Raw genomic sequence first — 16,593 nt, forward strand, 5'->3', positions numbered from 1 at the left:
CCCTCCTGTGGATAAACCCCCCCCCCCCTCCTGTGGATAAACCCCCCCTCCTGTGGATAAACCCCCCTCCTGTGGATAAACCCCCCTCCTGTGGATAAACCCCCCTCCTGTGGATAAACCCCCCCCCCCCTCCTGTGGATAAACCCCCCTCCTGTGGATAAAACCCCCTCCTGTGGATAAACCCCCCTCCTGTGGATAAACCCCCCCCCCCCTCCTGTGGATAAAACCCCCCTCCTGTGGATAAACCCCTCCTTCCTGTGGATAAACCCCCCCTCCTGTGGATAAAAACCCCTCCTGTGGATAAACCCCCCCTCCTGTGAATAAACCCACCCTCCTGTGTATAAACACCTCCTTCCTGTGAATAAACCCCCCTCCTGTGGATAAACCGCCCCCCCCTCCTGTGGATAAACCCCTCCTTCCTGTGGATAAACCCCCCCCCCTCCTGCGGATAAACCCCCCCCCGCCTCCTGTGGATAAACCCCTCGTGTGGATAACCCCTCCTTCCTGTGAATAAACCCCCCTCCTGTGGATAAACCCCCCCCCCCTCCTGTGGATAAACCCCTCCTTCCTGTGGATAAACCCCCCCTCCTGTGGATAAACCCCCCCCCTCCTGTGGATAAACCCCTCCTTCCTGTGGATAAACCCCCCCTCCTGTGGATAAACCCCCCCCAGCCTCCTGTGGATAAACCCCCCCCCCCTCCTGTGGATAAACCCCCCCCCCCTCCTGTGGATAAAACCCCCCCCCCCTCCTGTGGATAAAACCCCCTCCTGTGGATAAACCCCCCCCCTCCTGTGGATAAACCCCCCTCCTGTGGATAAACCCCCCCCCTCCTGTGGATAAACCCCCCCCCCCCTCCTGTGGATAAACCCCCCCCCCCTCCTGTGGATAAACCCCCCTCCTGTGGATAAACCCCCCCCCCTCCTGTGGATAAACCCCTCCTTCCTGTGGATAAAACCCCCTCCTGTGGATAAACCCCCCTCCTGTGGATAAACCCCCCTCCTGTGGATAAACCCCTCCTTCCTGTGGATAAACCCCCCCTCCTGTGGATAAACCCCTCCTTCCTGTGGATAAACACCTCCTGTGGATAAACCCCCCTCCTGTGGATAAAACCCCCTCCTGTGGATAAATCCCCCCTCCTGTGGATAACCCCTCCCCTCCTGTGGATAAACCCCCCCTCCTGTGGATAACCACCCTCGCCTGTGGATAACCCCTCCCCTCCTGTGGGTAAACACCTTTCTGTGGATAAACCCCCCCTCCTGTTGGTAACCCCCCCCTTGTGGATAAACCCCCCCCCCCTGTGGATAACCCCCTCCCTTGTGGATAAAACCCCCCCAGCTGTGGATAACCCCCCCCCCACCCCATGGATAAGTCCCCCTGTGGATAAACCCATAACCCCCCCTGTGGATAAACCCCCCCACTGTTGATAAATTCCACCCCCCCTTGGGTAAATCCCCCATGTGGATAAACCCCCACCCCTGTGGAGATAAAAGCCCCTGCCTGTGGATAAACCCCCCCCCCCCGCTGTGGATAAACCCTCCTGTGGATAAACCCCCACACCTGTGGATAAACCCCCCTCCTGTGGAGATAAAAGCCCCTGCCTGTGGATAAACCCCCCCCCCCCCCGCTGTGGATAAACCCTCCTGTGGATAAACCCCCACCTCTGTGGATAAACCCCCCCTCCCCACTGTGGATAAACACCCCCTCCCCACTGTGGATAAACCCCCCCTCCCCACCGTTGATAAACCCCCCCCCCCAACATGGATAAACCCCCCTGTGGATAAACCCCCCTGTGGATAACCTCCACCCCACCACCCACTCATGGAGCTTGTCCAGAGCTGACCTATCCAGGGTCACAGTGAAGGAAGGTCCATCCTACAATGTCCCTACTGTTCAGGCTAACACAATGCAAACAGACGATTTGTTTAGTGACAGGAAACTGATGGGTGTTCAGGATTCACTGCCTGTAGTCTAACCTGACACAAATCAGAAACTCCACACTGCTCACACATTTAATTCATTCCTTTCCCTGTGATGAACTGTAGGCAATGAACTCCTTCCTGAGTGCAGGCTCCTTACCCACAATGACTGCCGGTCTGAATGTTTGCTGGCCATTCTCAGCATCGCTGTAATGCTGGTCTTGGTAACTGCTAAACCGTTTGGATCTCACGAGGAAGGAGCGAGGCATCTTGTCTATGTCCCAGTTTTCGTGTTACACCACTCTGAAAATATAAAATTACCAGGCGTTAATGGTAAATGAGAGCAACCCACTGCTAGCACCAAACACCAAGCATCAAACACCGAGAACCAATCACCGAGCACCAATCACCGAGCACCAATCACCGAGCACCAATCACCGAGCACCAATCACCGAGCACCAATCACCGAGCACCAAACACCGAGCACCAAACACCGAGCACCAAACACCGAGCACCAAACACCGAGCACCAAACACCGAGCACCAAACACCGAGCACCAAACACCGAGCACCAAACACCGAGCACCGAACACCGAGCACCGAACACCGAACACCGAACATCAAACACCGAGCACCAACCACCGAGCACCAACCACCGAGCACCAACCACCGAGCACCAATCACCGAGCATCAAACACTGAGCACCAGTCACCGAGCACCAAACACCGAACACCAAACACCGAACACCAAACACCGAACACCGAACACCGAACATCAAACACCGAGCACCAACCACCGAGCACCAACCACCGAGCACCAACCACCGAGCACCAATCACCGAGCACCAACCACCGAGCACCAACCACCGAGCACCAATCACCGAGCATCAAACACTGAGCACCAGTCACCGAGCACCAAACACCGAGCACCAAACACCATGCATCAAACACCGAGCACCAACCACCGAGCACCAACCACCGAGCACCAACCACCGAGCACCAACCACCGAGCACCAACCACCGAGCACCAACCACCGAGCACCAACCACCGAGCACCAACCACCGAGCACCAATCACCGAGCACCAATCACCGAGCACCAATCACCGAGCACCAATCACCGAGCACTAATCACCGAGCACCAAACACCGAGCACCAATCACCTAGAACCAAACACTGAGCACCAATCACCGAGCACTAATCACCGAGCACTAATCACCGAGCACCAATCACTGAGCACTAATCACCGAGCACCGATCACTGAGCACTAATCACCGAGCATTAAACACCGAGCATTAAACACCGAGCACCAAACACCGAGCACCAAACTCCGAGCACCAAACACCGAGTACCAAACACTGAGCACCAATCACCAAGTACCAAAAACCAAGCAACAAATAATGAAGCTGAACACCAGTCATCCAGCACCAATCACCAAGCACCAAGCACAAATCACCAATCACCAAGCACTAAACGCTGAGCACCAAACACCGGATATCAAACGCGAAACACCAATCAAGCACCCAACGCCAAGAAACAAATACCGAGCATAAATCACCAAGCACCAAACACAAATCACTAATCACCAAGCACCAGACACCAAGAACCAAACACCAAGCACCGAGAACCGATCACCAAACACCAAAGTCAAATAAAAAACATTGGTGCCCGGTGAATGGTACTCAATGTTTTTTGTTTGACTTTGGTGTTTGGTGATCGGTGAATGGTACTCAAACACCAAGCACCAATCTCCAAACACCGAGCACCAAGTACCAATCACCAAGCACCAAACGCTGAGCATAAAGCACCGAGCACAAACCACCAATCACTAAGCACCAATCACCAAGCATCAAACACTGAGCACCAATCACCGAGCACCAAACACAAATCACCGAGCATCAAACACAAATCACTGAGCACCAAACACTGAGCACCCAACACCAAGCACCAAACACAAATCACCGAGCACCAGCACCAAACACCGAAAAGTCACTGAGCACCAATCACTAAGCACCAAACACCGAGCAACAATCACCAAGCATCAAACACTGAGCACCAAACACCAAGAACCAAACACCGAGCACCAAACACAAAACACCAAGCAACAAACACTGAGCATCAAATGCCGAGCATCAAACACAAATGACCGAGCACCAAATACCAAGAACCAAACACGAAGCACCAAGCACCAAACTGAACACCAAACACCAAGCATCTAACACCGAACAACAATCACCGAACAACAATGACCAAGCACCAATCACCAAGCACGATACACCAATCACCAAGCACCAATCACCAAGCACCAATCACTAAGCACCAAACACCGAGTACAATACACCGAGCACCAATCACCAAGCACCGAGCATCAAGCACCAATCACCGAGCATCAATCACAAATCACCGAGCACTAAACACTGAATATCAAACACCGAGCATCGAACATGGAACACCAATCACCGAGCACACAACACCAAGAACCAAACACTGAGCACCAAACACCAAGCACACAACACCAAGAACCAAACACTGAGCACCAATCACCGAGCACATAACACCAAGAACCAAACACTGAGCACCAAACACCGAGCACCAAGCACCAAACACCAAACACCGAGCAACAAACACCGAGCAACAAACACCGAGCAACAAACACCGAGCAACAAACACCGAGCAACAAACACCGAGCAACAAACACCGAGCAACAAACACCGAGCAACAAAGACCGAGCAACAAAGACCGAGCACCAAACACCGAGCACCAAACACCGAGCACCAAACACCGAGCAACAAACACCGAGCAACAAACACCGAGCAACAAACACCGAGCAACAAACACCGAGCACCAAACACCGAGCACCAAACACCGAGCACCAAACACCGAGCACCAAACACCGAGCACCAAACACCGAGCACCATTCACTGAGCACCATTCACTGAGCACCAAGCACCAGGCAACAAACACCAAGAACCAAACAGCAAACACTGAGCACCATTCACCGAGCACCAAACACTGAGCACCGATCACCGAGCGCCAAACAGAAATCATTCAGTAACAATCACCGAGCACCAAACACCGAGCATAAAACACCGAGCACCAAACACCGAGCACCAAACACCGAGCACCAAACACCGAGCACCAAACACCGAGCACCAAACACCGAGCACCAAACACCGAGCACCAAACACCGAGCACCAAACACCGAGCACCAAACACCGAGCACCAAACACCGAGCACCAAACACCGAGCACCAAACACCGAGCACCAAACACCGAGCACCAAACACCGAGCACCAATCACCGAGTACCAATCACCGAGCACCAAACACCGAGCACCAAACACCGAGCACCAAACACCGAGCACCAAACATCAAGCACCAAACACCGGGCATAAAACATTGAGCACCAAACACAAATCACCGAGTACCAATCACCCAATACCAATCACCGAGCATCAAACATGGAACACCAAACACTGAGCACCAAACACCAAGAACCAAACACTGAGCACCAAACACCAAGCACCAAACACAATTCACCAATCACCAAACACCAATCACCAAGCACCAAACACCAAGCATAAAACACCGAACACCAAACACCAAGCACCAAACACCGGGCATAAAACATTGAGCACCAAACACAATTCACCGAGTACCAATCACCCAACACCAATCACCGAGCATCAAGCATGGAACACCAAACACCGAGCGCCCAACACCAAGAACCAAACACTGAGCACCATTCACTGAGCACCAAACACCAGGCAACAAACACAAATCACCAATCACCAAACACCAATCACCAAGCACCAAACACCGAGCTTAAAACATTGAGCACCAAAACAAATCACCAAGTACCAGTCACCCAACACCAATCACTGACCATCAAACATGGAACACCAATCACCGAGCACCCAACACCAAGAACCAAACACTGAGCACCAAACACCAAGCACCAAACCCCAAACACTGAGCACCATTCACTGAGCACCAAACACCAAGAACCAAACACCAAGAGCCAAACACCAAACATTGAGCACCGTTGACCGAACACCAAACACTGAGCACCAAACACCGAGCAACTAATACCAAACATCAAATGCCAAGCATCAAAAACCAATCACTGAGCACCAAACACCAAGAACCAAGCACCAAGCACCAAACTGAGCACCAAACACCAAAATCAATCACCAAACACTGAGCACCAAATAACAATCACTGAGCACCAGACACCAAGTACCATTCACCGAAAATCAAACGCCGAGCAAACACCAAGCACCAAACGCTGAACATCAAACACCACTGAGCACCAAACACCGGACACCAACCACCAAGAACCAAACACCAAGAACCAAACTGAGCACTAAACACCAAAGTCAAACACCAAACACTGAGCACCATTCACTGAGCACCAAACACCGGGCACCAACCACCAAGAACCAAACACCAAGAACCAAACTGAGCACTAAACACCAAAGTCAAACACCAAACACTGAGCACCATTCACTGAGCACCAATCACCGAGGACCAATCACCAAGGACAAAACATATATCACCGAGCACCAATTACTGAGCACCAATCATTGAACACCAAACACAAGTCACCGAGTACCAATCACCGAGCATTGATCACCAGTCACCAAGCACCAAACACTGAGCATAAAACACTGGGCATCAAACAGCAAGCACCAAACACCAAAAACCAAACACCAAACACCGAGCACCAAACATCAAACACTGAGCACTAAACATCAAACACTGAGCACTAAACATCAAACACTGAGCACCAAACATCAAACACTGAGCACTAAACACCGAGCACCAAACATCAAACACTGAGCACTAAACACCGAGCACCAAACATCAAACACTGAGCACTAAACACCGAGCACCAAACATCAAACACTGAGCACTAAACACCAAGCACCAAACACCAAACACCGAGCACCAAACATCAAACACTGAGCACCAAACACCGAGCACCAAACATCAAACACCAAGCACCAAACATCAAACACTAAGCACCAAACATCAAACACTGAGCACCAAACACCGAGCACCAAACATCAAACACTGAGCACCAAACATCAAACACTGAGCACCAAACATCAAACACTGAGCACTAAACACCGAGCACCAAACATCAAACACTGAGCACTAAACATCAAACACTGAGCACTAAACACCGAGCACCAAACATCAAACACTGAGCACTAAACACTGAGCACCAAACATCAAACACTGAGCACTAAACACCGAGCACCAAACATCAAACACTGAGCACCAAACACCGAGCACCAAACATCAAACACTGAGCACTAAACACTGAGCAACAAACATCAAACACTGAGCACCAAACATCAAACACTGAGCACTAAACACCGAGCACCAAACATCAAACACTGAGCACTAAACACTGAGCAACAAACATCAAACACTGAGCACTAAACACCGAGCACCAAACACCAAGCACCGAGCACCAAACATCAAACACTGAGCACCAAACACCAAGAACCAAACACCAAGCACCGAGCACCAAACATCAAACACTGAGCACCAAACATGAAGCACCAATCACCAAACTGAGCACCAAACACCAAAATCAAACACAAACAACAAACACTGAGCACCATTCACCGAGCACAAAACATCGAGCACCAAACACAAATCACCAAGTATTAATCACTGAGCACCAAACACCAAGCACCGATCACCAAACGAGCATCAAACACCAAGCACCAGACACAAATCACTGAGCATCAAACATGGAATGCCAACCACCGCGTACCCAACGCCAAGAACCAAACACCAAACGCTGAGCACCATTCACCGAGCACCAACACCGAGCACCAAACGCCAAGCAATAAGCACTCATCATCAAACACCACTGAGCACTAAACAACGGGCACCAACCACCAAGAACCAAACACCAAGAACCAAACGCCAAACACCAAACTGAGCATCAAAACACCAAAGTCAAACACCAAACACCAAGCACCAAACGCCAAGCAATAAACATATATCACCGAGCACCAATTACTGAGCACTGAGCACCAATCTCCGAGCACCGAGTATAAAAGACTGAGCACCAAACACCGAGCACCAATCACCAAGCAACAAACATAAGAGGATGTGGGGATTTGGCAGGAATGTGGAGTTAAGGTAGGAATTACAGCATGATCTCATTAAATGGCAGAGCAGACTCAAGTCAGCGTAAGGCCTACTCCTGCTCCCAATTTGTACATGACCACGCCATAAAAGGATTTCCCTGGCTGCACTTTGGGATGTGCTGAGGATGTGAATGGTGCTATATAAATGCGAGAATTTCAATGGCTTCCAATGGCGAGGCCTTATTTCAGGTGGGGAGTTTGTGAATGGGAAATTGCGTTGTATGAGGTAGATCCCGGGAGCAGTGAGGAATGTCACATTGTGACGGACTGTTTGAAAGAAAGATTTCATGGTGCTGTGCTGTGCTGCCCCAATGTTCGCCAGTCATGGATAACATTCCTGCACAACACAGAATCCAGGTTGGGTTTTGCAAACAGATTTGTGAAGCGCATTCTCTTTATTTAATCATAGAAATGTCCTCCAGTGATTGGAAGAGTGTTTACACCTGAAGATGATGCTTTTCAATCTGTAATAAACAGCAGCATCACCAGGGGGCAGTCAACACCTCCTGGGAAAGGGCACTGACAAATTCTTAAAGCACCGCTTCTCATAAAATGTATTTGAAATGCAAACAGGACATGTAGTGTACAGTGACCCTGTTGTGTACAGTGACCCTGTTGTGTACAGTGACCCTGTTGTGTACAGTGACCCTGTTGTGTACAGTGATCGTGTTGTGTACAGTGATCGTGTTGTGTACAGTGACCCTGTTGTGTACAGTGACCCTGTTGTGTACAGTGACCCTGTTGTGTACAGTGACTGTGTTGTGTACCGTGACCCTGTTATGTACCGTGACACTGTTGTGTACCGTGACACTGTTGTGTACCGTGACCGTGTTATGTACAGTGACCGTGTTGTGTACCATGACCGTGTTATGTACAGTGACCCTGCTATGTACAGTGACCATGTTGTGTACAGTGACTGTGTTGTGTACAGTGACCGTGTTGTGTACCGTGGCCCTGTTGTGTACAGTGACCCTGTTGTGTATAGTGACCGTGTTATGTACAGTGACCATATTATGTACAGTGACCCTGTTGTGTACAGTGACCCTGTTGGGTACAGTGACCCTGTTGGGTACAGTGACCCTGTTGTGTACCTTGACCGTGTTATGTACATTGACCATGTTATGTACAGTGACCCTGTTGTGTATAGTGACCCTGTTGTGTACCGTGACCATTGTTACGTACAGTGACCATGTTATGTACATTGACCCTGTTGTGTACCTTGACCCTGTTGTGTACCTTGACCCTGTTGTGTACCATGACCATGTTATGTACAGTGACCCTGTTGTGTACCGTGACCCTGTTGTGTACAGTGACCTTGTTGTGTACAGTGACCGTGTTATGTACAGTGATCCTGTGTACCGTGACCCTGTTGTGTACAGTGACCCTGTTGTGTACAGTTGACTGTATTGTGTACAGTGACCCTGTTGTGTACAGTTGACTGTATTGTGTACGGTTGACCGTGTTGTGTACTATGCACATTATGTAGAGACCGTGCTGTGTAGAGACCTTGTTGTATACACAGACCGTGCTGTGTAGAGACTGTATTGTGTCGAGACTGTGCTGTGTAGAGACTTTATTGTGTAGAGGTTGTGCTGTACACGCAGACCGTGTTGTGTAGAGACCTTGTTGTGTAGAGACTGTGTTGTATACACAAACCGTGCTGCGTAGAGACTGTATTGCGCAGAGGCTGTGCTGTATACATTGACCGTGCTGTGTAGAGACCGTATTGAGTAGAGACCATGCTGTGTAGAGACTGTATTGTGTAGAGACGGTGTTGTGTTCAGACTGTGCTGTATACACAGACCATGTTGTGTAGAGACTGTATTGTGTAGAGACTGTGTTGTATACACAGACCGTGCTGTATAGAGACTGTATTGTGTAGAGACTGTGTTGTATACACAGACCATGCTGTGTAGAGACCGTATTGAGTAGAGACCGTGTTGTGTAGATACTGTATTGTGTAGATACTGTGTTGTATACACAGACTGTGCTGTGTAGAGACCGTATTGAGTAGAGACCATGTTGTGTAAAGATTGTATTGTGTAGAGACTGTGTTGTATACACAGACTGTGCTGTGTTGACCTTGTTGTGTAAAGACTGTGTTGTATACACAGACCATGCTGTGTAGAGACTGTATAGTGTAGAGATTGTGCTGTATACACAGACCGTGCTGTGTAGAGACCCTATTGAGTAGAGACCGTGCTGTGTAGAGACTGCTTTGTGTAGAGACTGTGTTGTATACACAGACTGTGTTGTGTAGAGACTGTATTGTGTAGAGACTGTGCTGTATACACAGACCGTGCTGTGTAGAGACTGTATTGTGTACAGACTGTGCTGTATACACAGACCGTGCTGTGTAGAGACTGTGCTGTATACACAGACTGTGCTGTGTAGAGGCTGTATTGTGTACAGACTGTGCTGTGTACACAGACCGTGCTGTGTACACAGACCGTGCTGTGTACACAGACCTTGCTGTGTACACAGACCTTGCTGTGTACACAGACCGTGCTGTGTACACAGACCGTGCTGTGTACACAGACCATGTTGTATACACAGCCTGTGCTGTGTAGAGACTGTACTGTGTAGAGACTGTGTTGTGTAGAGACTGTGCTGTATACACAGACCATGTTGTGTAGAGACTGTATTGTGTAGAGACGGTGTTGTATACACAGACTGTGCTGTGTAGAGACTGTATCGTGTAGAGACTGTGTTGTATACACAGACGGCGCCGTGTAGAGACTGTATTGTGTAGAGACCGTGTTGTCTACATGGAGCGCGCTGTGTGGAGACTGTATAGTGTAGAGATTGTGCTGTATACACAGACCGTGCTGTGTAAAGACCGTATTGAGTAGAGACAGTGATGTGTAGAGACTGTGTTGTGTACACAGACTGTGCTGCGTAGAGACTGTATTGTGTAGAGACTGTGTTGTATACACAGACCATGCTGTGTAGAGACTGTATAGTGTAGAGACTGTGCTGTGCAGAGACTGTGTTGTATACACAGACTGTGCTGTGTAGAGACTGTATTGTGTAGAGACTGTGTTGTATACACAGACCGTGCTGTGTAGAGACTGTGCTGTATATACAGACCATGTTGTGTAGAGACTGTATTGTGTAGAGACTGTGTTGTATATACAGACCATGCTGTGTAGAGACCGTATTGAGTAGAGACCGTGTTGTGTAGAGACTGTATTGTGTAGAGACTGTATTGTGTAGAGACTGTGTTGTATACACAGACTGTGCTGTGTTGACCTTGTGTAAAGACTGTGTTGCATACACAGACCATGCTGTGTAGAGACTGTATTAAGTAGAGACTGTGTTGTCTACATGGAGCGCGCTGTGTGGAGACTGTATAGTGTAGAGATTGTGCTGTATACACAGACCGTGCTGTGTAAAGACCGTATTGAGTAGAGACAGTGATGTGTAGAGACTGTGTTGTGTACACAGACTGTGCTGCGTAGAGACTGTATTGTGTAGAGACTGTGTTGTATACACAGACCATGCTGTGTAGAGACTGTATAGTGTAGAGATTGTGCTGTATACACAGACCGTGCTGTGTAGAGACCGTATTGAGTAGAGACTGTGCTGTGCAGAGACTGTGTTGTATACACAGACTGTGCTGTGTAGAGACTGTATTGTGTAGAGACTGTGTTGTATACACAGACCGTGCTGTGTAGAGACTGTGCTGTATACACAGACTGTGCTGTGTAGAGACTGTGCTGTATACACAGACTGTGCTGTGTAGAGACTGTATTGTGTACAGACTGTGCTGTATACACAGACTGTGCTGTGTAGAGACTGTGCTGTATACACAGACTGTGCTGTATACACAGACTGTGTTGTTTAGACACAGTGGGTAGGATTTTCATGTCATCAGGCCAGCCCAGGGGTGGTTGGGAAATGACCCACCGCCCGTGATTGGCCCCCGACCTGGATTTCATGCTGGCCAATTAACAGCCAGCGTGAAAGGCAAGCTGAGAAACTCAGGCTGCCGAGGTGGAGTCAGGAGGAGTGCGAGTCCGAGCGCGGGTCCGAGCGCGGGTCCGAGCGCGGGTCCGAGCGCGGGTCCGAGCGCGAGTCCGAGCGCGAGTCCGAGCGCCGGTCCGAGCGCCGGTCCGAGCGCCGGTCCGAGCGCGAGTCCGAGCGCAAGTACGAGCGCAAGTACGAGCGCGGGTCCGAGCGCGGGTCCGAGCGCGGGTCCGAGCGCGGGTCCGAGTCTGGGAAAACGCGTACTGACTGCTCCTGAAGGCAGGGAGCTGAACAATTTTAAAATCAATAAGAAAGAGTTTTAAAACCTGAAAAAAAATGTCCCGACATGGGACTAACTCACAATAACACGGACAGAATAAAATTCTGCCCCAGAAGTTATACTTCGTGGAAGCTTCATCCCACCTGTGGATGAGGTTTCCTAAAAAACACAAAGGCCGCCTGACCCGATTCGCCTGACCCGATCCTCCTGACCCGATCAGCCTGACCTGATCCTCCTGACCCGATTCACCTGACCGATCCTCCTGACCCGATCCTCCTGACCCGATCCTCCTGACCCGATTCACCTGACCCGATCCTCCTGACCTGATTCGCCTGACCCGATCCTCCTGACCCGATTCGCCTGACCCGATTCGCCTGACCCGATCCTCCTGACCTGATTCGCCTGACCCGATCCTCCTGACCCGATTCGCCTGACCTGATCCTCCTGAACTGATTCGCCTGACCCGATCCTCCTGACCCGATTCGCCTGACCCGATTCGCCTGACCCGATCCGCCTGAACCAATTCACCTGACCCGATCCGCCTGACCCGATCCGCCTGACCCGATCCGCCTGACCCGATTCACCTGACCTGATCCTCCTGACCCGATTCGCCTGACCCGATCCTCCTGACCCGATTCGCCTGGCTGCCAACCATAAGCTTGGAAGGGCAGTGAAAAATAGTTTTAAATTAATTGATGAAGGGCCTTAATAGATCTCTTAATTGCCGACGGGCACACTGCCAACTCTTGCGCACGCCCACCGACTGAAACATCTTGGGCAGGGGCGCGTGCCAAATGTCACCAGGCGCTATTTCACGCTCGATCGTATCAGGTGCGCACCCACCCACATAATGTCAAATCCTGCCCCATACTGTGCTGTATACACAGACCGTTCTGTGTAGAGACTGTGCTGTATACACAGGCCGTGCTGTGTAGAGACTGTGCTGTATACACAGGCCGTGCTGTGTAGAGACTGTGCTGTATACACAGGCCGTGCTGTGTAGAGACTGTGCTGTATACACAGGCCGTGCTGTGTAGAGACTGTGCTGTATACACTGTGCTGTATACACAGGCCGTGCTGTGTAGAGACTGTGCTGTATACACAGACCGTGCTGCGCAGAGACCATGTTGTATAGAGACTGCTGTATACACAGGCTGTGCTGCGCAGAGACCATGTTGTATAGAGACTGCTGTATACACAGGCTGTGCTGCGCAGAGACCATGTTGTATAGAGACTGCTGTATACACAGGCTGTGCTGCGCAGAGACCATGTTGTATAGAGACTGCTGTATACATAGGCTGTGCTGCGCAGAGACCATGTTGTATAGAGACTGCTGTATACACAGGCCGTGCTGCGCAAAGACCATGTTGTATAGAGACTGCTGTATACACAGACCGTGCTGCGCAGAGACCATGTTGTATAGAGACTTCTGTATACACAGGCTGTGCTGCGCAGAGACCATGTTGTATAGAGACTGCTGTATACACAGGCTGTGCTGCGCAGAGACCATGTTGTATAGAGACTGCTGTATACACAGGCTGTGCTGCGCAGAGACCATGTTGTATAGAGACTGCTGTATACACAGGCTGTGCTGCGCAGAGACCATGTTGTATAGAGACTGCTGTATACACAGGCTGTGCTGCGCAGAGACCATGTTGTATAGAGACTGCTGTATACACAGGCTGTGCTGTGCAGAGACCATGTTGTATAGAGACTGCTGTATACACAGGCTGTGCTGCGCAGAGACCATGTTGTGTACAGTGACTCCAGTCTGATGGACAGGACAAAACACTCTCTGTTGCCTCTTTTTGAGTTTAAATATTCTCAGCCCAAATTCTCACATGGTGAAGTCTCTGAACTGCTTCCAATGCATTTACATCTTTCCTTAAATAAGGTGACAAATACTGTACACCGTATTCCAGATGTGGTCTCAAAGAGTCATATGGACTCGAAACGTTAACTGTGTTCCTCTCCACAGATGCTGTCAGACCTGCTGAGTTTTTCCAGCTATTTTTGTTTTGTTTGTGGTCTCACTAGTGCTCTGTATAACTGAAGCATAACCTCCCTACTTTTGTAGTCAATTCCCCTTATAATAACTGATAACATTCTATTAGTCTTCCTAATTACTTACTGTACATGCACACTAGCCTTTTGTGATTCATGCACTAAGACACCCAGATCCCTCTGCATCTCAGAGCTCTGCAACCTGTCACCATTTAGATAATGTGCTTCTCTTTTATTCTTCCTGCCAAAATGGACAATTTCACATTTTCCCACATTATAGTCCATTTGGCCAGATCTTTACCCGCTCACTTAACCTATCTCTATCATTGTGTAGTCTCCTTATGTCCTCTTCACAACTCACTTTCCTACCAACTTTGTGTCATCAGCAAATGTGGCAACCATCCCATCCATCCCTTTATCCAAGTCATTTCTATAAATTGTAAACAGCTGAGGTCCCAGCACTGATCCCTGTGGCACACCACTCATTACATCTTGCCAACCTGAAAAAGATCCATTTATGCCAACTCTTGTTTCCTATTAGCTAACCAATCTTCTAACCATGCCAATATGTTATCCCCTATACCAGGAGCTTTTATTTTCCCCAATAACCTTTGATGTGGCACTTTATCAAATGCCTTCTGGAAATCTAAGTACAGCACATCCACCAGCTTCCCTTTATCCACAACACGTGTTACTTCCTCAAAGTTGGTTAACCATTTTCACAAAATGTTAGACTTAATGTTAATGTTAGACTTTGTGCACCAGCCTCATCCTATTGGTGGAGATTAACTGAGTCGTTCTTTCAATGAGGGGATTTGGTAAAGTTGAGCAGTGAGCTGCAACAACCCAGACAGAAACCAATCAAAGTTCTCCATCTGCCCAGGGAGGCTGCAGTGTGGCCATCCAGACTCTAGAGGGGGAACTAGGGCCATATGGTGGAGCAAGGGTAAAGTGACCAATTCCTGTCACTAAGGCTCATTGGAATAAACCTTCAGTGTTTATAGCAAATCGCACAATATTCAATATTGATTACAATGATCCAAGAACACAAGTGAGAACCTCATTGTGAGGAGCAATTGCATTCTCCAGGTTCAGTCCCTGGCTGGTTGGAGAAATGAATGGACAGTCCCTGGTGGATTTGATGGCACCATTCGCAGTGAAAGCCCCTTGTGCTGCTGTAAAGGGGAGAGCGGAGATGGCGTTGGGATGAGATGCGGCTGGAACTGAATATAACATCCAAACCGATCACATTGTAACAGGCGACACAAGGTGAAGACGAGTCAGCTTTCCCTTTCACAAACTGCAGAAAGTAATTTCACTGAAATCAAAGCCCAGATTGTAGAAGGATTGGGATTGAGTGAAGTCTTGAGCCTGCAGCGAGACTCCTGAGATGAACTTTGGCAGGGAGAGAACTTAGTCCAACTGGATTTCACGCAGCTCAAACTGGAGGCTTTTTAAAATTTATTCATTCACAGGATGTGGCCATTGTTGGCTGGGCTAGCATTTATTGCCCATCCCTAGTTACCCTTGAGAAGGTGGTGGTGAGCTGCCTTCTTGAACGGCTGCAGTCCATGTGATGTAGGTACACCCACAGTGCTGTTAGGGAGGGAGTTCCAGGATTTTGACCCAATGACAGTGAAGGAACTGCCAATATATTTCCAAGTCAGGATAGTGAGTGGATCGGAGGGGAACTTCCAGGTGGCGGTGTTCCCATGTATCTGTTGCCCTTGTTGTAGATGGTAGTGGTTGTGGGTTTGGGAGATGCTGTCTAAGGAGCCTTGGTGAATTCCTGCAGTGCATCTTGTAGGTGGTACATGCTGCTACTGTATGTTGGTGATGGAGGGAGTGAATGTTTGTGGATGTGGTGCCAATCAAACGGGCTGCTTTGTCCTAGATGGTGTCAAGCATCTTGAGTTGTTGGAGATGCACTCATCCAGGCAAGTGGAGAGTATTCCATCACACTCCTGACTTGTGCCTTGTAGATGGTGGACAGACTTTGGGGAGTCAGGAAGTGAGTCACTCGCTGCAGGATTCCCAGCCTCTGACCTGCTCTTGCAGCCACAGTATTTATATGGTTGGTCCAGTTCAGTTTCTGGTCACCCCCAGGGTGTTGATAATGGGGGATTCAGTAATGGCAATGCCATTGAATGTCAAGGGGATGGGGCAGTAACAAGTGGAGGCAGAGGATTCCCACTCTGGGCTGTGTGAACTCCAGGCCCAGGCTCTGCTCAACCCGCCTAGGCCGCCGCTCAACAC

At 49.5% G+C, this 16,593-nt stretch overlaps 1 protein-coding gene across 1 annotated transcript in view; it reads right to left on the reverse strand.

The window, feature by feature from the left end:
* The window catches only part of LOC121271247, a 314,259-nt gene that overhangs the window by 292,342 nt on the left and 5,324 nt on the right, over positions 1–16,593 (reverse strand). The window contains exon 2 of the mRNA XM_041177070.1: positions 2,078–2,220. Coding sequence (XP_041033004.1) covers positions 2,078–2,186 — 109 coding nt within the window. The 5' untranslated portion in view covers positions 2,187–2,220. The remainder of the gene's footprint in view (positions 1–2,077; positions 2,221–16,593) is intronic.

Source organism: Carcharodon carcharias, chromosome 30 (assembly GCF_017639515.1).
Source record: "Carcharodon carcharias isolate sCarCar2 chromosome 30, sCarCar2.pri, whole genome shotgun sequence".
NCBI classification, from domain to species: domain Eukaryota; kingdom Metazoa; phylum Chordata; class Chondrichthyes; order Lamniformes; family Lamnidae; genus Carcharodon; species Carcharodon carcharias.